Here is a 27,152-nt window from a genome sequence, read left to right as displayed (position 1 = left end):
GTGTGTTCCAGCACAAATTAAGCCCTGGACAAAATTTGAGCCAATATAGAGCCTAGTGCAAAGATTAATTCTTTTTGGTTAAGTTTTACCTTTGGTGACAAACATAAATTCCACCATAGAAGACTTTAGAAAATGAGCCACAATTATTCATGGTCTGTATATTCCAAACCCGGGTATCACCGACTAGTGTAAAAAAGTAAAAAAAAAAAAAAAAAAAAATGTATTTAAAAAAAAAGTTGAATTAAATAAAAAAGAATAAAAAAGTCCTCTTAATATTTCCTCCACGCTGACTGTCCAGCAGGTTACATGAAGAAATTACGTCATTCCTATTGGCCAGGGAGAAAATTATGCATTTAAAGCGGCAATAGCGGACCCTACACCTGGATTACATTATACAGGCATAGGGTCCGCTATTTGCCTGTCTGGGAGCCTTGTCCCCCGGCCATATCTTGGGTTCATATACCCTGGATATTGCCGGGCGGCACTATGAAAGCGGTATAAGTCAGTGAAAAGGGTGCAGTTGTAGGTGCCATCAGAGAGGCATCCTCATAGAGATGGGGATACCAGGTAGACTCTAAAGTGGGCCCAACGAAGTTCCTAAGAAAAGGAAAAATCCTGTAACCCACCAAGGCAATAGAGATGTAGGATTGCCAGAAAGTATGGGCTAGAGCACATTGGCCTTGTTACTACACATACATTTGTCAGAGTTTTAGGCCCAACATTCCAGCAGCCGAGTGGGCCAGTGTTATGGAAGCAAAGTACCCATATAGGTGCCAGAACTGGTCCTGATCATGGCTCACTCAGAGAGGTTTCTCTTGAGGCTGTGTTAAGTATATCCCTTCATCCAACAAGGTTATGTTCGATATAAATACTTATCTCTGTGGATTTGAAAGGATTTGCTTGGTCCATGGGATACCAGAGAAAGAGTGTTCTAGGTACCTTGGCCCTAGTCTCAGTGGCCAGTGTTTGAAAGCTTGCAATACAATGATTCCAGGATGTGTATGAGCTATTGGGAGGTGGAGCAAGCATTGGCTTGGCAAGGGATCAATGCGCTTGGATCAAACGTGGGTGGTTCTGTAAACAAAGAGTCATCCCCTCTTGAATTGAGCCATTGGGCTAGATTTACTAAGCTGCGGGTTTGAAAAAGTGGGGATGTTGCCTATAGCAACCAATCAGATTCTAGCTGTCATTTTGTAGAAGGTACTAAATAAATGAAAGCTAGAATCTGATTGGTTGCTATAGGCAACATCCCCACTTTTTCAAACCCGCAGCTTAGTAAATCTAGCCCATAGAGTAAGAATCCCAAGAGGTTTAAGAACCCTAAGCTTTCTTGGAAGAGGGGAGTCATTGCTGGCTGGGCAGTAAGATATTTACTGGGTCAAGGTGATTGGAGGGAGAGGTCTATTCTATGAGCAACAATTTTGCAGGGACACAAGCAGTGTCTATTTAATGAATTATGGCTTCATTTATTAGGACCCCTAAGTTAAGCAGAGTTTTAGTAGCTACTTCATGCAGCAATCGAAAATATTTCTTTGGGTCCCTGCATTTGCACACTGGAACTAGAAGCCAGGATTTGGGCCTCCAGTTGTAGATTCTGTATTAAAAACAATAATGCAATAAAAAAAAAGAGAAAACTTTAAAAATGATTAATAAATAAACTTAACCTTTTGAAACTAAAAATAAAAAATGCTTTATTTTAACAATAAAACATTTTTACATTATTACCCCCATAGCGCCATATTGGATAACACATACCTCCTAACTGTCCCTCTTGGAAAGGATTATAGATCAAAATAGCTCTGTTCCTTTTTTTCTTTAAAAGTGTCTCTCTTTTGAATCTAATTTGTACATGTGAATGAATACACTTCTCCGTAGGCTCCAAAAAGTGTCTTTCAGGCTTTTGTAGCTCTAGAAATGAATCTGTATTATGTCCAATGTAGTTATGTTTGACTGCACCAGACTCAGACATAAGAATTGTTACAAAACTTCAGGTTCAATCAAATATGTCACAAACTGCAATCCAGATTATGATATATTTGTGATTTTAGGCCACAGGACATATAGTTGTTGCTTCTAGGAACTAAATTGCACATAATATGTCTCACTTAGGCCCCTCTTGCTTATTTTTATAATGTGAGGATTGGATTCAGTTCTATATTTAGCCAATACTTTTATAACAACTTAACTGGATGAACTTTGTTTCATATAGAGGTGTTCATATTTCACTTGTATGCAAACTGTACAACTTCAGTGTGCAGAGATGTCAATCGGGGAGTTTAGAAATTAGAGACATTTTTGCAAAAAAAAAATGATTGAGGCCAAAGATCTGCGGCTTTGCATGATATTAGCATGAATTTACCAGCCAATGAAAATGTGTTTTTTTCAAAGAACTATAATATAATGCAGCCCAGCATTGAAAGCAGTGTACATTCTAGTACAAATAATATCATTTCGTTTTAGTATTCTAGTCATCAATATAGTCTCAATATACAATACATATAGCATTCTAGTTACCTTTATGCAATACAGTGTACATTCTGGTGACCATTGTACAATGCACACTCTAGTCTAGAGACTATTATACAATGGCATAGGCCAACCGGGGGGGGGGGGAGGTTCCTAGTGCTTGGAAACCCCCCTCCAAGCCTGGGGCACTGTATAATTGAGGTGACTGGACCCTGCCGCCGCTTCACATGGCTCTGCTTGAAAAGGGAGAGCTGTGTGCACCTAACAGTTGTCCACGCAGCATTGCCCATGTATATTATGGGGATGGGAAGAGTTGGAGAGCAGCCAAGCACTGTCTATTATTATAGCCACGCCCCCATGCATGCTGGTCACGCCCACTGGTAGCGTGGTGTGGAAACCCCCCTCTACAAATCCTGCGTTTGCCCCTGAATGAACAGCCCATTCATGAAAACTACACAATCAGAACCCCAACCTGGAATGCAGACTACAGTCTTGTGGCTATTTTACAATACAAACCCTAATCTGAGTCTCTGGTGCTTCCTATATCCCTATCTTTGGTGGCCACTGTACAGTACAGATCCCAGTTTTTGATTGCTACTATGTAATACTAACCCAATCTTGGGACTAGTATGCAATATATACCTTAATGTGGTCGCTACTGTACAATACAGAACCCATACTGTTAGGTACTATACCCTGTATACCCTTGTAGGTAGGGTACTATGTAATAGAAACCTTAACCTGGTGGCATCTAAACAATATAGACACAAATTTCTGGTGGCAAGTGGATAGCACAGACCATTTCCCTGAACCATTCTACAATGTGGGTGCTTACTGCCTGCCTAGGTCCTGTTCTGTGTGGTAATTTCTAAGGAAAGTACCATGGGCTGTCCTAACACAATTTAAGACTGCCCCTGCGCTATAATTATTAAAAAGTCCTGGCTGACATTTGAACAGTAGACACTGATTGGCTGCCGGAGTAAGCAATTAGAATTGTTAGGGTTGACTACGCTGGTGGCTATAACAGCATCTGACAATTATCATAGCAACAAGCGTCACCTCTCGCTTTAGAAAGCATCAGAGGGGAGGAACAGAACGGCTTTTCTGTACAAGTCTGTGTCTCCTCTTTAGGACTCCCTGGTGCAGTAGTGATAGAAACATGTCTGCTGCAAAAAAAAATTGACTTCCCATCCATAAGTATGTACCCATCTCTAGGCACCAATATACCAACACTTCTGGGACACCTTGGTGGTAGGGTGGGAACAACAAGCAATGAATGTTCAGGACATAGAGTGAGTTGCAGAACTGTTTATTAGATTCTATAGAGAAGACATCAGCTCTTGGTCATCTGTGTCTGTGAGCTCTTTCTAATATTACTTTGTACAAAAATGTGCTCACAGACACAGACACTGGCACACTGTTGGCTCTTGGTAGCAGAGGAAGACCAGTCTAGGACTCCCATACCAGTCTTCATAGGACCGTTCCGGTTTTTGACAATGAGATTATTTTGCTGATAAATATTATTTTCCTAGAATCCAGATCCCTGATGTTCCCTGACTAACAGGATTAGGAGGGATATAATTTTACATCTGTTTTACAGTATTAGACATGGGGTGTAAATTACAGACAAAACCAAAACAACCGTTGATGGATAAGCATGGTTTTATAGGTGGTTGGGCTGCTGCAGACAACAAATATCTTATTTTAGGAAGAATAGCCTATTATTAAGGATAGCACGAAGGTGATCGTTCCCTTTAAAGACATATGTCTGCAATTTGTAAAATATGATATATATAATTCCGATTATGCAATACAGCATATTGAAATTACAAATAACAATAAGGGCCGTACTGTTGCTTGAATAATCCATTATACGTATGTAACATGTAGCATGGTGTAACAATATAACAATTCTTCAACCCACACTGTGGTCTCATTCATTTTGTATGTTGAATATACTATAGAGAGTTTGTGACTTTCTTGCATAGCTGAAAGACAGGTTGTCCTGTCTGATTTGAGGCATTATCCCCTTGTGTTGGGGTGATCTGTATTACCAGGTTATACAGCATATTAACCAGAGAGAACATTTATCGCTATACGTGTACAAAGATGTGTTCCTTTTAGCTATCAACAATTTTATTTTATCTGCACAAATCCATGGTAGGGAATTGTACAGGCTATACCCTCGGAGACACACACAGACTTTAGATTCTCAGATACAAACTTCCTCTCTTGTTAATTTATATTCTGCTCCTGTGAGAGAGAATGAAGCAGGTGTTTTGGCTCCTGTATCATCAGTGGAAAACTAGTGTTGGATAACAAGTTTTCTATGCTTCTGAATTGAATCAAAATATAAAAGCAAACAAGTAATATAAATCGAGAAGCCACAAAAGATAATTTAAGAGCGCTTGCAAAAAACATGGTGCTCCCCACCGGTAACCTATCTGTTCCAGCTTTGATTAAGCTAATTCCAGATTTCGATCTTATTAATTGGTACCAACTGGAGATGACTGCTCGTAATGATCTGTTTTCCCAGGACTTCCCTCTTCCATTTTTTACTAGATCGATTTAGTGTACAAATCAATCATTGGGTGATAGACACCTCTGAGAGTCCAAGTTCTTTATACGTAACAGATTGTATCTTACTCCCGTTACACTACATAGTCAAAATTTTGTTGGCGTCTGTGTACTCGGGTGGGTGATATTATACATGTCTTTTGGGATTGCCCAATCATTTAACCGCTGTGGAGAAAGGTTTTTAGTTTAATATCTACTGTGCTCAGACCAGGCAATGGCACTTTTGTATGTATACCCTATCACTGTCCCAAAATAATATAGGTATGTCCTAGGACACTTTTGTATGTATACCCTATCACTGTCCCAAAACAATATATGTATGTCCTGGGACATATTTTGATAGTGATTAAAGCTGCAATAGCTCAGAATTGGAAAAATTCCTCACCTCTCGCTTTGGGCAACATCATTTTCAAAGTCCAGTTCAGTTTTGATATGGAGACAATAGATAAGACTTACTCCTCCTCTGCTATAGCCCCTCTTATTAATGGTTTAGATGTACACCACGGAAGGAGACGGCTCAATCCACTTTGGTCCTGGTCCTCTCTTTTATCCTTTAGTATTCGATTTAATTGAACCGCCTCAATCTTCAATGTCTACTGTTGTCTGACTACTTTATAGTTTAGTGTTCAGCTATCTGTCCTCATTTGTGTATTGTGTACAGAATGTATGGTATTATATTCATACATACCAACTTTTAAGAGAGAAGTCATTTGATATGGGATAGGAGGGGGGCATGGTGACATTGTCGTGTCACCATAGCCCCGCCCCATATAAAAAGCCAAAATTCACGGCATTGAATAGAGGGGGTAGAGCCTAATGATGCCAATAATACCTGTCCCCTCCATTCAATGCCATGAATTTCTGCAAATGTGGGAGCTTTGTTTACTCTTCCAGGAATCCGTGAGGACTCCCCAAAATTCGTGAGCCTCCCGGGAATTCCGGGAGAGTAGGCAAGTATGGTTGTATTTTTTTCATCTTTATTGTTATGATTGTTTGCATTGTGTCCATTCCCTTGAGTAACCTCTCCTCCCCCCGATGTACCACTTCTTTTTTTCTGTACCTGGTTATTTATCTTTCGAAAAATGCAAAAAAAATATATTAATGAGTTAGAGCCTATGGCTATATGCACGAAACAGGATTTTGTGTAGCAAGTTGAAGTAGCTTTAGGGGAGAATTAGGAGTTATTCTCGGTCTAACTTTTGGACACACAGAATTAGTTGATTTTTGCACCTTGTCCGATATGTCATGTGATGCCGGCTGTTTCTTTCAGTGGGAGACCAAATTATGTTATGAGGGGAAATGTAAATAAACCAGCATAATGAAAAGGCTCAAACAAAATAGAATAGCAGTGTATTTAGTAAATGGTGTGGTCCAAAATTGTTAATAGACAGGACATTGAAGTTATGCTTTTACCTTATGTTTTGGGAAATGCACGTTTATGTGACAGTCTGCAGTCTTGCATGTTGTTGCACAATGCACCTGAGTAAATACGCTTAAAAAAGCAGAACCGTGACATACACCTATGTATTTACATGGTGGACAAAAGGCCAAATTAGCCACAAAAACAAAAAAGTGTACCAATAGTCTAGATAGGTGAAGGAAATTTGGTTGTCCTTTACGTTATAACCTGATGGAGAAGTTTAGGTTTTAGCTTTATTTCAAGGGTTTTCTCCTTGGTTAGGTAACATTCCAAGGGCCTGAGTCATTAAGGAAAGTAAGGCAAAAAAAAGGAGTAAATATTCTCTAGGACAAACCATATTACAATGCAAGGGGTGCAAATTAGTTTATTATTTTGCACATAAGTTAAATACTGGCTGCTTTTTCATCTAGCACACAAATACTTGTTAACTTTAATTTTACATAGAAATTGAAAGTTGATCTAGGACATGCCCTATCCCAAATAAAAAATCCGTTCCCACATTTTATATTTACCTCCCCCTCCAATGCAACATGGTTTTGCCCAGATGCAAAGTTACTTCTTTGTTATGCTTTGCTCTCCTTAAAGACTCAGTCCCTAAATGTCTGTCACAACCAAACTATTAACACCTCGAGGACAACAAACCCTGCTAGTATCTTCTCACAGTACATAACTGGTGGACTTCATTAAGATGTAATTAGCTTCTTTAGCCAAATCTCAGAAGAAAATGAATTCTGTTATCAGTAAAATAATAAGACAATACCAGAAGACAACTCCCATTGACATACACTAGATAGCAAATGTAATGTAATTGTAATTAATTGTAATTGTCTTTAGAATATCATGAAGTAACAAAATACGATACATATTCTATATCCGACCAAGCCTACGTTTCCACCTTCATCACTTTGTCACTTATTACACTGTTTAAGCTCTGATGATGTTCCCATTTCTTCTCTATTTGTCACAGCGGGGCAGTTGGCTGGTAACTCCTCAGTAGAGATGTATCGTCAAGTTCTCCTAGCTGGCTGCCGCTGTGTGGAGCTGGACTGCTGGAAGGGACGCACTGCAGAGGAAGAGCCAGTCATCACACATGGATTTACTATGACCACTGAGATATCCTTTAAGGTACAAGACTGTTGGGCGTGACCTTGATGGTTTTGCGATTTTATTCATATGATTATAAAATATATATTTCTATCCCATCTCTCCCAGTGATTATTGTTTTTACAAATATGTTGCTTAAAAGGACGGCTTAAGGAAGTCTATGGTTTTTTGTATTTTTCTTATGAATGGATTGGAACTAGTAGGGTGGGAGTTCTGTGCAGAAACACTTTTACGTTTTGTGGATGGGCTGCAATACCTCTGCTCTGCCAAAGTGGGGCTGAATGCTGTTGTTGTCAGTAGAGGACTGGTATTGACTTGCCACCCAATCTTCTCCATTAGTAATGAACAGCAATTCCACCGGCTATGTGAGGGTGCTGCTGATCAATAGCAGAAGTGTCTATAAATCTTCACAATAATGTTTAACAAATGCATTTCATGATAATACTTAATATTCTTTTAAAAAAAAGACACTGCTCTAACACTGTTGTCATGATGATTCTATCTATTTCTTCATGGATTGGATGGAGTTAAATGGGACCTGCCACCTACACACTATGCAGACAGATGTCATGTGGGATGCAATGATATTCATAAGAATGCAGCTAAGTCACTCAGAACGAGGAGCTCATGAATATAGGTCAGGCCTCATGAATATTAGTCAGGTGGTGCTTCAGTGATGTCACTGGTTCCTAGCTGGTCAAGACCATCAAGTGGATGCTGCCACTGTGTGTAGGGGATGTGTACACTGTGAGAAATATACTATGAGATACTGTAGAAATGTGCCTGAGGCTTGTTGAATCATTGGAACTGCTGCTGATTTCTTAGAACTGCTCTTATACTCTAAAGACATCGAATCTCTTCATATAAACTACTTTTCGAATTGAAATTCAAAAATCAATATATTTTACTAGACATTGTTTACTCAGTTATTTTTTTATTTTCTATTTAAAAAGTCATAAAAATAAATTGAAGGAGTTTTTTTTAGCAAGACTGGTGAGAGCTTTTATAGAATTTATAGTCTATCAATAGAGCTTGGACGATAACAGTTAATTCTTTCTGTGTGATGTGGTCAGTGGTAATCGTTTTAACACTGCCGAGAATTCCGACAATGTTCATACCTACAAAAAAAATCTGATTGGCTACAAAAACGAATGCAATAAAAACAGACTTAGCTGCAAACTGAAGGTCCAGATGTCCAATGGCAGTGGCATGATTACAGGATTTGATGCTGAAGACACAGCTCTCCGGCACTTCAGTGTCACGTCATCGTGACTTTCATCTATGTTAATTTAAAACGGCAATGTGTGGACCCCTCAGGTTAAGTGTTTAAACAGTTAACTTGCGGGATCCAGGCATTGCTGCTTTAAATTTACATAGACGTAAGTCGCGATGGCGTGACACTGACATGACACTGAAGTCCCGGAGAGCTGTGTCTTCGGCACCAGATTCTGTAATCATGCCGCTGCCATCGAACATCTTTCACAGAACAGTTTTGAAAATGTTGCTAACCTATATACTGTATTTACTATATAGACAAACCAGGCACATGGTTAGGGCTGCATTAACATATTGGTTGATTCTATTTATTTTTTCATTTTCATTTTCATCCTGGTCATGAGCATGTAGATTGCACAATTTAGGGCACATTTAGTCACACTGAGGCTCATATAGAGTTAATGGTACGGTGGCTTAGTGGTTAGCACTTCTGCCTCACAGCACTGGGGTCATTAGTTCTATTCCACCATGGCCTTATCTGTGTGGAGTTTATATGTTCTCCCCGTATTTACGTGGGTTTCCTCCGGGTGCTCCGGTTTGCTCCCACACTCCAAAAACATACTGGTAGGTTAATTGTCTGCTATCAAATTGAACGTAGTCTCTCTCTCTCTCTCTGCCTGTGTGTATGTTAGGGAATTTAGACTGTAAGTTCCAATGGTGTGATGTGAGTGAGATCTCTGTACAGTCCCTGCCCCATTGGAGCTTACAGTCTAAATTCCCTAACATACACACACAGACAGACTGACACACAGACTAGGGTCAATTTGATACCAGCCAATATGTTTTTGGAGTGTGGGAGGAAACCAGAGCACCCGGAGGAAACCCATGCAAACACCGGGAGAACATACAAACTCCTCACAGATAAGACCATGGTCGGGAATTGAACTCATGACCCCAGTGCTCTAAGGCAGAAGTGCTAACCACTTAGCCCCCGTGTTGCCCAGGCGCACTGATGATGATGATCAGCTGATTGGCTGATTGTGGATTGCCCTCTCTAGCTGATAGTACATGATTTATTAGTGTAACTGCTCTATTACATGCCGTTGCGTCTGTTCGCAATTCTTAATTGAAATTTCCATTTGCAGCAGGAAAGAAGATCCCCGTTTGATTTTTAAAGGGGAACATGACATATGTTTGCACTTCATTTGTGTTTTTTATCTGTGTTTGTATTTAATTATATTTTATAACAAAATTAGATTTTCTCATGTATTGAGAACACTGTCAATACAATTTTCTCTGTTGTGTATATGACATTTCATTACATTACTATATTGTGTACAAATAGAGTAATGTGACTTTTGTATTTACTACTAACATTTCCAAGCCCCACCTCTCTGGTTTCCTGAGGTAATCCTGGCGGCTGGGCTAGTATTGTAGCACTGGACACATCTTGAGGTGCTTCCGACCCCACAGATTTATCTAAATGTGTTTTTTTTATCTGTGCATCTTTTCCTGAAAATGTTCAGAGCACAAATGTGTTAACTCTAAATAGACGCTAACTCTAAATAACCCCATCTTGTATGAACTATGGGATACATTTAGTTGAAACTCACCCCAGCAAAGTATGTTTGCAAACTGTATTCAGATGTTCATAAATAAATATGTTGATGACATCACATCTCAGTCCGGATCTCAGGACTACATCAAAGTGACACAATCTAGGTGGAGTCCAGTATTAAATGGAGAGAATGGTACGTGAAAAAAGCATGACTTCCTGAAACATGAATTAACACATAGGCAAACCGAGGCGGTTTTCCTAGTGCCTGGAAAGCCCCCTCCAAGCCTGGGGCACTGTATGATTGAGGTGGCTGGACCCTGCCCCCGCTTCACACAGCTCTGCTTGAAAAGGGAGAGCTGGATGCACCTAACAGTAGAGCATGCAGCATTGCCCATCTATATTATGGGGATAGGAAGAGTTGGAGAGCAGCCAAGCACTGTCTAAAATTATAGCCACGCCCCCATGCATACTGGTCACGCCCACTGGTGGCATGGTGTGGAAACCCCCCTCTACAAATCCTGCGTTTGCCCCTGTAACACTACAACAATCAGACATCCTAGCTTGCCAAATAAATCCAGTCTATCAACTCAGTCCATCGACAACAGGTTTTCAGAAAATAAAATGCAGTTTTACACGTTCAGTGCAAGTAGGTCTCAGTAGCAACTTGTTGCGTCTCGTTTCATTGAAGTTGCATGAAGATAAACATTTTCATTTCGGCGGAACAGCAGAAGGCTGGGTATTGCCTGAAACCACTGAGAGCACATCAATAGCTAATATAAAACAATATATTCTGAATTTCAAAAATCATTATGTCATCATGCTTTTATGTTGAAACATAATTGAAGCTTTAAGAAACAGCAAAGAAAGATTCAACAATTTGTCACGCACAGTTCCATTTGTGACACTTATTAAACTGCATCCAAGAGGAATAGGCACCGTGGTGTCATTTATTGTAAGTTATTGTGTGAACTCTTGTGTACTCTCTACTAGTTCTGTGTGATTTATGCAGCTGCTGTTTTCTTGTGATTGTTTTTTTATTACAGGTATTTATTTCTTATTGTAGTTGAGGTGAAGCTTATGTAAGCTATGGGAAAAAAATCTTAATTATAAAACAGTAAAAAGAATGAACTTGTACTTCTTGTAAAGACAATATGAAATGTCTCTGGATGTTTGTTTTTTTCTGCTGTTGTTTGATTTCATTTCTGCATCTTGTTGCATCCAGTTATTTAGCATATTAGGTTTGTGCTCATGGACAGTTTATAACAACCCATGCTCTTTTATGTTTAATCATCAATGGATGTGAGATCTGTGATTTTCATTTAAAAAATGCACTGGACGTACACTCAGGATTAATAACATAACTGATATGACTTCCTGTTATTTCTTATGTCCTCAGTCCATCGTTGATTATATTATAAAGCTTGTGCTTTATTCCATAGGTCTGTGAGACCTTCTGTTCATCTCCCCAGTAACTAAGGACAAAGTCTCTGCACTTATGTCATCATCTCACCCTACAACCTGCCCTCTTGACCCTATTTCCTCCCAGGTTCTTCTCTTTACCCCCTGCACACCCGCCTCTAGCTCATCCTTTCAATCTGTCTCTATCTATTGGTATATTTCCAGCCTCCTTTAAACACATGATCTTCTCACCAGTCCTAAAACAACATCCATTGACCCAACCTCTCTACAACAACTGCTCTAATTCTCTCCTGTCCTTTGCCTCCAAACTACTTGAGTAACCCATCTCTTTATTAGAGCTTACTCTACTCCCCTCTACTCACTCTGGTACACCCTCACACTCACTCCTCTCGTCTCAGCCGTGCCATTATCCAGGTAGATTTCAAGCTCATGAGCAGGGCCCTTCCTACCCTTTGTTTTCATGTCTACCTTGTATGAGCATGCTTTCCCCACCTTACAAAGCAGCAACAGTAATTATAATTGTGATAATAATTCATAATAATCGTCCAACCACTTGATGTTCACCGTCCATTATACACAATTGGTCGGTCAGATATGTATAAAGACTTTAAAGACATCATCAGGCTCAAAGAGTCAATAGAACATATGGCTACCCACACCCACAAATTAGACATATATCTAGCTGTTCAACAATCAGGCCAGAAGACTGCATCGTAATATATTTGTGTGGCCAGCATTATGATTAATGGATAAATCCTGATTGGACATCATCAGTCTAGACTCATACAAAGGTCCAATCAACAACAACAACTACATACAATCGGTCTTTCCATTGACAATTTCTCCAACTTGTCTCTCCTTGATACTCTTCTATGTCCAAGAACTTTTCATTGAATAAACTAAATACTCACATTCTATGGCATCTGGCCATAGTGGTTTATGTACTTTACCTACAGTAGGTTTAGCCAGATTTCGTTTCATTTCTTCTGTTATTGCATTTATTTTTTATAATAGATAGATTGGACTCAGATATCTTATTTTGCTTTCAGGGAATGTTCTAAACGTGTCTTTTAATTTTAGGAAGTTATAGAAGCTATTGCTGAGTGTGCATTTAAGACCTCACCGTACCCAATTCTTCTGTCTTTTGAAAATCATGTGGACTCGTAAGTAGTAAGATTATCTTCAGCGTATTTCCTTATTGTGTGACCCAATTAGAATACCTATAGAGCATGCTTTTATGTTTATGTATCACATTCACGTTTACGCCTTACTTACATTTTGCCATATTTAGTTTTCCCATGACCCCAAACTACTAATCACAGAAATGAATTAAAAAGAAGGAAAGAAATACAGACCACTAAGAATGTCGCATTCCCTAGATAATACTCACCACTGAGGATTTGCCTCCATAATTGTTATGGTTGTAGCTGAAGCTGGCTACACACAGGCCGATTCTACAAACCAGCCTGAGCCTGAAGATGATCCAGTGGTAATTGCCACACACTCAATCTCAATTGGATCATCCACGGGCAATGGGAACTAGCCAGGGGATGCAGGGCAAAGGATTTTGTCTAGTGTGATGTAGTCGCCCAGTTATCTCTGCTGGAGTTTTCTTACATAACATAACATTTTTAATTGAGCGTACTGGAAAATGTAGACCACCAAATCACTAGACCTGTTCAGTCACAGATCTGATCATTTGGTGGTTCACATCAAGTTTGATCAAGGTTAGCGGCACACCCCCTTCTTCAGAAACAGCCATAACAATTGCTCTCGAAAAGTGAGCGGATACCTCACAAATCACATTTATGTTTAATCATCTTTCTGCAAACAGCTGTTACAGGCATCATTTCTGAACAGTTTTTGTTGAACTTCCCAGTTCAATTTTGACCTCCAGCTTTCTTAATGGTTTTCATAGACCATGTTATAAGATATAACTAATGGCATCTAGTCAGTGAAAATATACAGTAAGGTATTACATCTATGTCCTTCTTATGACAAACCTGGACAGTATTTTAGCAACACATATATTTTATTTGACATATTATAGTAGGGGTTTTATAATTTTTTGGGCTGCAAAATTAATATAAGTATAGAACAATTTAGCAACACCATCATCTGTTAGAACTTGTATTATGACATCTATAAGTGGAAGCATTAAAATCAAAGCAATATGTATGCAGTTTTTACTAGCAGTTTATTAATTATATCATTGCCAAACAAATCAGTCATTTAAATGGTCAAATAATAGAACATATAAGAGATAACATAAATGCACAATTATACAGAAAGTAAAGACTCCATTTTGCATGAATATATATATATCAAAGGATGTATGTTACTGAGCTGAATAAGATACATGAAATACATGGAGTGTTTATGCTTAAGTAAATATATCCAATGTTATCTCTCACTGGGGTATAAAATGAAATCAATGGGGCCCACTGGAAAAATTGGGGCCCCAGGTATATTTGTCCATCTACTTCAGAATAACCGAAAGCCCAAAAAGTTCTTTGTGGCAGATACACCACCTCCGTGTATGCTCAGAAGAGTAGAGTTGGTGCTCTGCGGAGGTTGGGCCAGTATCGTATGGCTCTTCTCACTACTGGGCCTGATGACAGCTGATTGGGCTGCTCCAATGGTAGCTATGCCGCTGTCTATTAGTACTTGCTGTTCGTAGAAAGGCACATCTCTAAATGAACCATAGCAGCCTACTCTCCCGCACATCCACAATTCGCATCATTTTGCCCTCCCCATGCACAATGACAAGGTGCCCCCCTATTCTCAGGATAGTTCAGTCTTTTCATAGTAAAAGTGGCCATTACAAAATCTGATTGGAGTGAGGCTTTGGCTGGTCAGGTGTTTGGCCTATGGTGTCTCAGTTTTCATAATGGGAGCGTTGGAAGGAGTTGATTAGAGTAAACCTACTGAAAGCGCATGTAAGTCAGGTGGAGCAGTTATCTATAAAGCTTCAGATCTCAGTATGTAAAAATCTCTGGGATGCACAATAATCAATTGGTCAAAGCCAGAGTCTGGCAAATATTAGTACTTCGGGGGGAAAAAATCCTTCTTAGTTCACTTTTATAGGGTTTGGATGAGTTCAGTATGTTTCATTTAAAGGGCATATGTTTGTATGTCAAGTACCATAGTATGTGACATTTTATGTTTGAGCGAATGAAAATAAAAAAGGTTCTGACACTGTCTATAAGAAGGTGACCTTAGTATTACTCAACTGCTTTCTGGAATGACACTGTCGTTACGGCTTAGCCTTACTCCACTAGTTATATTGTTATTAAAATGGAATCTTATAAGATAGAAATACAATTTATAATTATTAACATTATTTTTCTAATAAAAAAAAAATGAATAAAACATAATTTTCTACTTTGTAATCTGTTTGTGAATTTTTTAAGTTTGTGTGCAAAAAAAACGAATGAAACTCACTGCGTTAAAATGTCACGTGTCAATAATTACTGACAAAGAATGAGATGTCGGTCAAAAAAAATAAATCAAAACTTTTCAATTCCATATGTCATCCACTTCCTATTTCTAGAGTCTTGTTCTAGAGCCTCAGAGCATATTTGGAATATGCCAGCTCACTATTTCTGGCATAAAATATGTGACAAGTTACATAAATGAACAGATATAGACCAAAAATACATGGGACAGACTGATGCCTGAATATTGAGGACTTAAGTTACCAGACAGACACGTGGAAGATAGAACTGATTGGTCCACAGTCATCTAATTTTCAACTAGTTTCTGTATAGTGAGAAATTATTTCCACAAATATATCTTTACCCACCTTGATGTTCCAGGTAGTTATATATGAAATGTTATTATGTATGATCCTTGAGATATATAAAATATGATATGATAAAGCGCTACGGAATATGTTGGCGCTATATAAATAAATGATGATGATGATGATATGATAGGGCTGCCAAATGTCCCAATTTTTTCCAGTTATGTTTTTTAAAGGGGAACTCCGCAGTCCACTTATTACCGTTCAGTGGCCCATTCCACAATAGTTACACCAGGGGTTCCTGAACCCACTCACACCCCACTCAGTCCATTTCTCCAGAGATAGGTAAGCAAGCTACAATGTGCTGCTCCCAAGGGAGCAGAGCAAGGAGCGAGCTGGGCTAAGTAACCTGCTAACCATGAGCGAGCCCCACAGCCATACTAGTTGGGGTAAAGGAGGGTTTTGATGAACAGTGGAGAGTAGAGTTGGGGTAAAAGAGGTTTGTATTTCTCTTTCAGGGTTAAAGAGAAGTATGGGTGTTTAGGGTCCGAGTGACGTAGACAGTAACAGCATACTGACCAACCTTAGTAAACTCCCCTCAGTGGGTGGGGGTGGGGTGCAAGTGTCAAGTAGTGGGGACGAAGGGGGGCATAGTGGGCAGAATGCCAGAGGACAAAATGTCCTCCAAAATTCTGGAGTCTCCCGGACGTTCCAGAAGAGTAGGCAAGAATGATGTAACAGTACCCCAGGTCTCAGTAAAAAAAGAATTGGAGCCCAAAGTTACGAAGATCACTGATCATCTAATGACTCTCTGTTCCCAATGTCTGTAGACCATAAACAGTTAAAAACACTATATATATATATATATATATATATATATATATATATATATATATATATATTATTAATGTTCTGATGGTCACCCATCTGCTGTCCTGCTCCCTGATGGGACCGACCCGTCTGTTCATAAATATTAGTTATATTTATCATAGGGCTGTCACAGGAATCTAGGTTACTTCCTTTGTGTCTTACTATTGGGAGTTTCAGCTCCTGTCATCTCAGTCATCCTTCCAGCAGGACAGAGCACAGAAAAGACAACAGGAGGGCTTTAGGGCTTAGTAAGAATCTTTTTGCCATTGCACAATTTCTCGGCTCCATCTGTACTCTCCTAGGAAGTCAGTTTAACAGCTATGGATAGTCAGAACCTCCCTGGAGGATTTTGTCAGAATGACTTTGCACAGCTGCCTACCACACAGTCTTCTGTGGTCATCAGAGAGAGCTCAGCAGTTAGACGCATGTTTCCCGGTCCCCCAAGCAAAAAGTGTCAGCTTTTATGTAGCACTTACACTCTTCTGGACAAGAGATTATAAAACCTGCGGGGGGATGAGCTTGTAAATGGCCTGTTTTGTGTCTGATATGACAGAACGAGACTCATCAACATTTTATTCTGCTTAAATACATTTATGTATTTTGGAAACAATTTTAATTCATGGTATCTCAGCGATACGTGAATAGGAAATGATGATCAGATATGATCACATTAAGGTCGTGATTTGGAGTAGTTTATGTGACCCTAGTGTAGATGTGAAATTATGGGTGCAAAATCGTGGCCTTATTCGTGTTGCGTGAGTTCCACGTATCTAAACATTTGTGGAACTGAAAATGCACTGTAAATATGCAGAGGCCAACTTGGATGCAACCAGAGTAAAGATATGGATGGCAGTCATCATCATCATCATCAAGTTGATGACGGCGGTATTAAAAGTATTATAATTATTTGCCTTATGTGTTTTATTTGCTATACATTACCTTGCCTGTGCTCTAAAGCTAGTGTATATTTACATAACATGAACTATTTTTTACTGTTGTCATTATCATAAAGCAGACAGCTCAGTGTCTACAAGGGGAATTGGTAAGTTAGGGTGTTTGAAATCATACTGGTGACTTTTTACAGCTATGGTATTGGTTAACTATTACGATAAAAAGAAATGTACACAAAATAATAATGTCTATCACGAAATAAAAATAAATAAATACATATATACAAAATACACCCCACGTTTACTGGATCTTTACCCTCTTCCAAACAATTGAGTCCTTTTATTGTGACAATCCTCATTTAACACTTTTTCTTGTACCACTTTTGTCAACCAATATCTCACCAATGTGCTGACCTCCTGCTGGCGCAGTACAGTTTCTCTTGATGTGATTCCGCCTATTGTTTTATATATCATTGTGTCTGATTGACATGTCCAGGAGTGTATTTTGCTAGTTCAGTGTCTGGCACAGCAACTGAAATGGTCACCCTTAATTACTTACTAAAAAAAAATATTTCTGTTAACGTAGTGTACAGCATACTTGCCAACTCTCCCGGAATGTCCGGGAGACTCCCGAGATTCGGGTCGGTCTCCCGCAACCCGCAACTGCCTAGCCTAAATGACGCGGTGAACAGCGTCCTTTTGGCCCCGCCCCCGCGATAAAACAGCATTTTCCCGGGGGAGAGGGGGCAAAATGGCGCCCCGCCCGCCCTTTAGTCATGCTCCTCTCCCTGACTGCACTTGCCGAAAATAGGCAAGTATGGTGTACACTATAAAACGCACTTGGTGCTTTGCTAACCCTTATTACATATGTCAACAAGGTTGTCACCACTACTGCAGCTAGGAAGAGTTTCTGTAAATGATTCCTTACATTGCACTGCCCCAAACCTGGTGCCTCAGTCTATCTGAAGACAGATACATCCCTGCTTATACCCATTTAGAGGTTTATGGAAGCCAATGGAAGATACTAACAAGCATGACTTAATAGTATAGTGCTCAATATGTAAATGTGTTTAATGATGTTTTACAGACCGAAACAACAGGCAAAGATGGCAGAGTACTGCAAGCAAATCTTTGGGGATGGACTTCTGACAGAGGCACTAGAAAAGTATCAAGTAAGACAGCATTGCTTTTTAATGATTTTTGCAACACTTGTGAACCGTCATGGTGGTAAATGTATCAAGCTGAGAGTTTAAGGCAGGTTTTAAAAGTGGAGATGTTGCCTATACCAACCAATCAGATTTTAGTTATCATTTACTTAGTACATTCTGCAAAATGAAAGCTAAACCCTGATTGGTTGCTATAGGCAACATCTCCACTTTTCAAACCGGCCTTAAACTCTCAGCTTGATACATTTACCCCCTGATCTTTGTGGGACAGTCACAATTTCCAGGGCTAAAAGTTGTGTGGTCAGCCAGAAATGGTGACTGTCATCAGCTGAAACTGGCAAACTATGGGTGGATTTTTGGTGTTGTTTAATTTTTCTCATTTGTTCAGAGAAAAACAGGTCTGACATATACACAATGTATAGAAAAACAGCTGCCCCTCATCCTAATCTGCCCTTAGGCACAGGCCTGTTGTGTCATACCAGCACCTCATTAGGAAGTATAGTGCATATACTTACAATAACTCCTTTCAGCTTTTATTACAGTACTTTCTTGCAAATTATAGATGCCTATGGGAATCTAGAATGTTGAATATATAGCTGTCATTATTTTATTTATATTATCATTATTATTCTTGTTTTGTCATGACACCTATTCATTCTCTTCTGTATACATATTACATAAGCCACCAATATATGTTTAAATTTCTACAGTTGCTATCTGTATAAACAGGGCAGGATTTTCTTGGGGAACCTCACAATAACAGCTCCTCAAGCCAAATCTGCCACATTAAAATCTTCAGATATGCATAGCTTATATATAATACAAACACAAACAAATATATGCTAAATACGCAGTTTGCAGTCTATATTCTTCTTGCTCTAAAAAAGTTTCCAGCTACAGTATGTCTGCAATAAAGAGGTAATACAGACTGATTTGGCTCTGTATTGCCACCTGTTGGTCACAGGTGGTACTTTAGTACTTGTTATCTATTTTCTCAAATGTTCCTCTATATTGCCTGTGTTACTAGCCTGATTTTGATGGTAATATAAAACAGCATTTTCTTTATCCTAACATATGCTTTTTTAACAACATAGCTTGAATCAGGAGTCCCTCTTCCGAGCCCTATGGATCTGAAGTATAAAATCCTGGTGAAGAATAAAAAGAAATCTCACAAGTCATCTGATGGAAGTGGGAAGAAGAAGCTGTCAGAACAGGCATCTAATGCATGCAGTGACTCTTCCAGCGTGTTTGAGCCGTCATCTCCTGGAGCAGGTCAGATAGCAGAGTGTGTGTTGCATAATGTACATCGTAATATTTCAAATATAACGCTGGCATTCAGCTAGAGGCTTTGCTGCTGACATAGGAGACGTTACACTCGTGCCGTGCAGAAATATGAAAAAGAAAGTTATTAACGTGACCAGAGAGCACTTTAAGTTGTTGCCCACTTTTGAATAAGCCCAAACTTTATTAAACGCTTGTAACCCCTGTCACACATTGAACTGATCTGGCAGAGCATGGTATTTCACAGCAGTTAGAGGTGACGGGCTAGGTAGGAGATACCATCCGGCCGGTCAGGAGGTGTGTGCTGAAAGTAGTACATGATTGGACAGGAGTCACAGCATTGAAGTTAGTGGCTGAAATTATTGCACTCATCCTAGCAGTCCAAAGAGCTTCATGGGACGGGGGCTGAATAAGTATGGGGCTAGCGCAAACATATGTCTGCATTTCTTATGCCAAGCCATAACTTTAACTAATAGGCTGCAACGCAAATTGGGTTAGGTTGTTGTGTATGATAGTCAGTGTGGTCCTCTCTGATTGACTGAAATCTCCTTACTCTGTTCTGTTTTATCTGTGACCTAGTGGTTTAATACATGCCAGTCCAACAGCTTGGATTTAACTTTTTTTATGAGTTCTTAATTTTTAAATCATTAGTTCTATTTTAATAACACAATTATTTAAATTAAGAGTAATATAAAATTAACTAAACAATGGAAAATCAAAATGTAAAAGAGGGAATAATTGCTGCAGCCTTGTGATAGGATTATAATGTTCAATTACTATGAGGAGCACTGCTAATCAGTTGGAACTGGGGAATGCTAAAGAAGGTCATGTGATAATTTTATATGTAGTTTAGTATATGTAGTCTCAAAATTCCATGTTGTTCATTTTATCGCATAAGCAGTAACAAATGATATCCCTATATGCAAACATATAATCAACAAGTTAACCCGTGCATGATACTCATGCATTCTAGTCAAATCAAGCTACTTAAGGTGTTAAAAAGGTTCTTGTCATGCATTTGGGCCTAGCCCAGGCCTCCTCAGGGGAAGAGCGTTACTTCCCGACGCAAGCGCCCTTTTTTAACGTGGTTTTGTCCACATGTCACCACCTCATCATTTTTCTCCATCACCTCATCCTTCATCTTCATCGCCACATCCTTCATCAAGCTACTAAAGGTGTTAAAAACTCCCCACTGTCACCCCCGGCAACCACCAACCACTCACAACTGTCACTTCTCCTTCAAGAAATATATAGGTCAGTGTATAACTCTGCCCAGCAGGTGGCGCTGCAGCTTGTTGTTTTTTTCCCACACACGCCACTAGGCATTTATATAGTAGATGGTTAATGATGTCATAACGTTTTACATGCCTGTTCACTTTTACTACCAATATCATCGACCTTAGATATTGATGGTGTTCAGATTACTCATCTTATGCATAAAAATGACGACATTGGTGAATGATAATAGCCGCCATCGCAGTGACTCCATACATAAGCATTAGTGTCGTCATATGTATAATGTTGTGTATTTGTTATTCCCTGGCTGCACACTGCTGCGCCTTATAAATAAATGATAATAATCATTTCACAATTTATTCCTCTAAGATTTCCAATTCAAATTGCCTAATGGGCTTTTTTTTCCCTTTAAAAGCATGGAAATATGACCAGATTAAAGTCGGCAGTTTGAGTGCTATACCGCACATACATACGCATGAAAAAGCTATTAAGTGAGTCAACGACTGGCACCACAGTGGGTGTCGCATATTGGTACAGGGGATTGGTGAACCAGAAAATTGACTAGCTCTCCCAGAGTGCTTTTAAGTCTACCAAGTATAATATAATGCATAATAATTCTGGGAAGAAAACCTTTTTCAATACACATGTTTTTAAATGTCATAGTAAGATCAGCCCTGCAAAATAAACAAAAGGTTCAGTAGATTTATTGCAATATATCTTATATTTTCAGATTATCATAAAACGTGCACATAGATTCATTTGAGGTATAGGCAGATAGATGCTTATTTGTATCTGACAACCACAAACACTTGGAAGGTTTTTTCCATGGGAACGAAGAGAGTGAGAATTCTCTGTTACCTGCGGTGCAGTGATAATCTTTACAAAGCCTATGGAAACTATTAAAAGGCCCCTCTGCTGCTTAGATCCATCATCAGTGTATACATTCAAAATGAGTTAATAATTTTGCCTTCCCCCTCACATTTTTACCAAGCAGAATTGTCCTTTTCTAAGAGATTAGCATTTCATTCAGATAATGTAGTAATAATCACAGCAACTCTGCTTGTTTGTCACAATGTATAATATTAGTATATTGGTATACATTTTATATTGTTGATGCCAAGTAATATTACTTTATTAACACGTGGGTAAATGTATCAAGCTGAGAGTTTTCCAGTGGGTTTGAAAAGTGGAGATGTTGCCTATACCAACCAATCAGATTCTAGCTATCATTTTGTAGAATGCACTAAATAAATGATAGCTAGAATCTGATTGGTTTTTTAAACCTGCCGGAAAGCTCTCAGCTTGATAAATTTACCCCACAATGTTTAATCAGATGGAGATCTCAAATGAGGTGTATGGTATAGAAGAACGGAAAGCAAAAAGTATTTACAAGGAAATAAGCTTATCTTCCCAATTCAAGACAAAGATGACTGAGATGTTTGGCTATAGATAAACCACATACCTTTTGTGATTCTGTGTCTGGACGCAAATGTGCTTTTTACATCAGTTTTTGTCCTTTGTGAAGTACAGAAAACAGCAAAATGCGTCAGTCCCATGTTATTATACTTATTGTGCTTTTTTTCAGTAGCAGCCATATATTTAGGCACATTACACTAGGTTACCAGCAGAATTACCGCAACTGCAGGGGTTTTGGCTAACAACGGGGCTTCACTGCTCATGCACTATCGCCCACACATGCTCATTAGAGCAGAGCAGGGGCCACCGGAGAGGAGGACCTGAATATGTATGGGCCACGGACATGTCTTGTTCCACCCCTAGGGGTACATTTACTAAACTGCGGGTTTGAAAAAGTGGAGATGTTGCCTATAGCAACCAATCAGATTCTAGATGGCATTTTGTAGAGTGCACTAAATAAATGATAACTAGAATCTGATTGGTTGCTATAGGCAACATCTCCTCTTTTTCAAACCCCCAGGTTAGTAAATCTAGCCCCTAGTGACAATCTAAAATTGGTGAGATTTGAAGTACACATGTGCCGGAACCCATGAGGTTTTCTACTGTTGAGCAGGATGCCCCTCAGTTCAATATAGTCCTGCTCAGTATATCAAAAATGTCTAAAACATGTTTTAAAATATGGATGTTGGATGCATTCAGAACTACTTTATATCTACTGACCTGCTTAATGCATCACAAAAGCAAAGAGTGTGTGCACGTTCCACAGATTTGTAATGCACTGAGCAAGACTTCTATTGTTTAAAATAATCCTATAACTGCCCACCGCCATCTCTTTCTTTGAACTCCATTGCATATAGAGGCACACGTAACAGAGAACAAAGGTAAACGCTCTCCTGTTCCATTAGTGTAATGTACTGTGGCACATTTACTTGGCCTTATTAATTGTCCCCTTGTCTCTGGTCACCTCAGAGAAAGATACAGGTGACATGGTCTGTATCACACTATCTACAAGCCGAGGTTAATAATACTCATGTGTTCCCTTGTATTTTGAGATGAGATCTAGGGATATATTTACTAAACTGCTAGTTTGATAAAGTGCCTATAGCAACCAATCAGATTCTAGTTGACATCTTTTTAGTACATTCTACAAAATGACATCTAGAATCTGATTGGTTGCTATAGGCAACATCTCCACTTTTCAAACCCGCCGGAAACTCGCAGGTCGATACATTTACCCCTTGGACTATCACATCCAGAAAATTCTGAATATATACATCAATATTAAACAGATTCCATCTTCCATTGGAGCATGAGTAAAATGACAGCTAGAATCTGATTGGTTGCTATAGGCAACATCTCCACTTTATGAAACCCGCAGTTTAGTAAATATACCCTCTAGAGTCAACTAAGGGAGGCTTGATAGAATAACTATACAAATCACACAAATGACTAATCAGACAGTATTTATCTTTAAGTTTTCTACAGAGACGCTTTAAATGTTTGAGCCAGTTCAAAATTAGAACTTTTGGTTTGAATAATCTTGAAAATCTTGAAATTTGTTTTTGGGCTGACCCCCATGGTGCATATCGGTGCGAAGCTGTGAAATTAAAAATCGAAGTTTACATCAAAGTTCAGATTTACAGCTTGGAGTTAAAAGACTTTAAGGTAAACTATAAAATATTGTCATTTCTTCATGTTTAAGATTAAATTGCTACAGTGCATTGGTAGTATTTTTTTTTTTTTACTTTTTTTAATTTGGACAATTAACATGACTGTGCTCGAGTTGCATAGTTAAAAAATTTGTGCTTTCTGGAAAAAATGTAATAGTACTATGTAGTTTAGCCATCTAAGCTTAAGCATGTTGAAACTGACACAGACATGATTGAACCTGTTTGTCTGGTTCAAATCTTTTGTCTATATAAAATTTAAGAATTTTTTTGACAATTTTGGACAAACCACCCTTAGAGAGCCACTTTGAAAGAGTTTTGAACCTCTCTAGTTTTCTCTATGGAGCATGAAAAAAATGGACATCATCCGTTAGACTTGGAGTAGTAAGTTTACTAAAAGTTGACACATACATTTCATTACACAGCCAAGCAATGTCAACATGTTAAAAAGAATATCTTGCCTTATGTAAAAAACATACAAATACTGTATATCACTATTGTCAAACTGCTACACGCCTGTAGTCCGGGTGATAGACATGAGAGTACGTCACACCTATTAAGCAATTCTAAGGTAATTAAAAGGGCAATCATTGTTCCCTGATCAAATAAATGTGGTTATAAACATTGCAGGAATGTCAGCCAATATGCCCACATGTTCATGACAAGCTGCAGTGTAAGATTTTAGGAACTGTTTGTACTTGAAAACAGAGGCAACTCCCTGCACGGCACACACAGAAGCTGGCAATAAATTCAAGTTCAACAAATTGTTTCTACATATACCGACTGTACTGTACGCTGTTAGTGTCAGCTGCAATATACCACTCTCAGGAAATGATTAGATTGTGACTGTCCCCTCGCCAAACAAGCAGGTAACCTAAGTTTCTTTCAAAGTCGCGTCCTGGAGAAGGCTCCCATGTGTCTTGGCTTTCCCGCCACAGTCCTCTTTTACCTTCTAGAAACTTAAACTAAAAATATTTAAATTTCCCTATTATTTAAACAGGATAAGTGGACATTGGTTCCTATAATCGCTTTAATTTGGAACTTATGAAGGAGTACAGGGTGGATTTTATGTCCTCAGCAACCTACAGAAAACAATTGTGTCCTGTGGCGGTCAGTGGGTTGTTGTTGTATAATGTTGACAAAGGGAAAAAATACTTTCTTTTGCCATCGGGAGGTGAGAGCTGGTTATGTATATGGACGTAGTAAACTGTTATTGCTGGTTTATCGATTTTTTTTTTTGTGAAATAAAAAACGGAACCATGTGATGAAAGGTGACACGATTCGTCCGTAGGAAGACCAGAGCGTTTATGTCCGTTACCGGATAGACAACGGATGTTATACCTACCTGATGGGTAAAAAAAGAGAAAAAAGGAAGAAGTACCTCAGACAGGCAATGCTGCAGTAATGTTTATATAGTTATGTAGGAAATGTAAGCAGGGCTGGCTGTGGTGCTCAGCAGCCTTTTAGGAACATTCTAAAGGAAAATAAATACAGGTCAGCCAGTGACCCAGCCCAGAGCAGTCTACTGGGACCAGCCCCGGGGGGGAAGGGACAGAAGACCCCCCCAGTCACCTGCAAGTGTATGTTTTGCAGAGTTACTAATAGTCACAAAGGACGTCCACAGATGCTATGAGGTCTGTCATACTTCTCCCTCCCCCTACAACGAAATCCCTGTTACCTCTGACTTAAAATGGAGAACTGGTGCTCTGCTTATATTAGTACATAGAGCGCTAAATATTCACTGTCGTTTCAGATACAGCAAATCTCTGAAATTAGCCCAAATTTCAGTTGTCCGACTCCAGTAGAACAATTGCTTATGTTGTGCACAGTGAACAAACTGGGTGCTACAATAAGAGTGGAGAGAGATTGGCAGTGTGTTGCTGGTGACTTTCCTGTCACATGGCACCAGCCATAGCAATAACCAGTAGACCAATAATGTCAATATTTGTTGAACCAAACGTGGATGGTATATTTTTCTCACTGTTAGAGATCATTGGCAGAAAGAACTGGCGCTGAGACACTTACACGAGATATTGGTCTTCTTAAATGGGCAATAAATCTGATCCAGTCAGATTTGAAGGCGTAGACCTGAAAACCAATGTGACAGCTGACCCACGATGAGACACGTGCTCGGTCATTGGCTGACCCAGGAACGGCGCACACAGACATATGTGTGAAAGGGCTGTACATGAATTGTGTCTCACTTCCATCCCTGAGAGAATAAACAGAGAATCTCACATAGAAATTGATCTCTACGTAGAAACAAGGTGGATTTTGCAGCAGGGATGGGGATAAATAGAATAGGTCTGATTCATTAAGGAAAGTAATGCAAAAAAAATGAGTAACTTTAAACCTTGGCAAAACCATGTTGCAATCCAAGGGGTGCAAAATTAGTTTATTATTTTGCCTGTTATTTCATCTAGCACACAAATACTTGATAGAATTATTTTTACACTGACATTTAAAGTTGAGGACAGTGTTGGCTAACCTGTGACACTCCAGGGGATAAATGTATGAACATGCGGGTTCTTCAACACCCGCGTGTTCGGCAATTAAATTTCAAGCGGCGCTGCATTGTAAAGGGAAGTTTCCCTTTACAATGCAGCGCCGCTTGAAATTTAATCGCCGAACACGCTGAACACGCGGGTGTTGAAGAACCCGCATGTTCATACATTTACCCCCAGGTGTTGTGAAACTACAAGTCCCAGCGTACCCTTCCAGCAATAAGCTGCTATATATTGGCATAGCATGCCAGGACTTGTAGTTTCACAACATCTGGATTGTCACAGGTTAGCCAACACTGATCTAGGACATGCCCTACCCAAATTATAAATCTGTCCCCACATTTTAAATTCACCTCCCCCTCCAATGCAACATGGTTTTCTCCAGGTGCAAAGTTACTCATTTTTTTTGCTTTCCTTTTCTTAATGAATCAGGCCCAATATGTCCTACTTTCCTGCATGCATGTTCTGTTATGTGCTTTGGAAAAACACCTGTGTGCGCTACATGAATGATTTCTATATGATATTCTCTCTCTACTCCATTCATATGTAAAAATTGGAGAGATACAGGAATCAGTAACCCCCATGGATGCATGACCATAAGCAATTCACTGCAATCAG

At 39.2% G+C, this 27,152-nt stretch overlaps 1 protein-coding gene across 1 annotated transcript in view; it reads left to right on the top strand.

The window, feature by feature from the left end:
• PLCB1 (phospholipase C beta 1) overlaps positions 1–27,152 on the top strand; it is a 532,247-nt gene that overhangs the window by 360,786 nt on the left and 144,309 nt on the right. Inside the window, exons 11-14 of the mRNA XM_075203998.1 lie at positions 7,431–7,588; positions 12,840–12,922; positions 18,352–18,436; positions 19,525–19,702. Coding sequence (XP_075060099.1) covers positions 7,431–7,588; positions 12,840–12,922; positions 18,352–18,436; positions 19,525–19,702 — 504 coding nt within the window. The remainder of the gene's footprint in view (positions 1–7,430; positions 7,589–12,839; positions 12,923–18,351; positions 18,437–19,524; positions 19,703–27,152) is intronic.

This window comes from Mixophyes fleayi, chromosome 3 (genome assembly GCF_038048845.1).
Source record: "Mixophyes fleayi isolate aMixFle1 chromosome 3, aMixFle1.hap1, whole genome shotgun sequence".
Classification (NCBI taxonomy): Eukaryota; Metazoa; Chordata; class Amphibia; order Anura; family Limnodynastidae; genus Mixophyes; species Mixophyes fleayi.
Note: the sequence above shows the minus strand (reverse complement) of the source record. Positions and strands in the feature narration are given on the sequence as shown.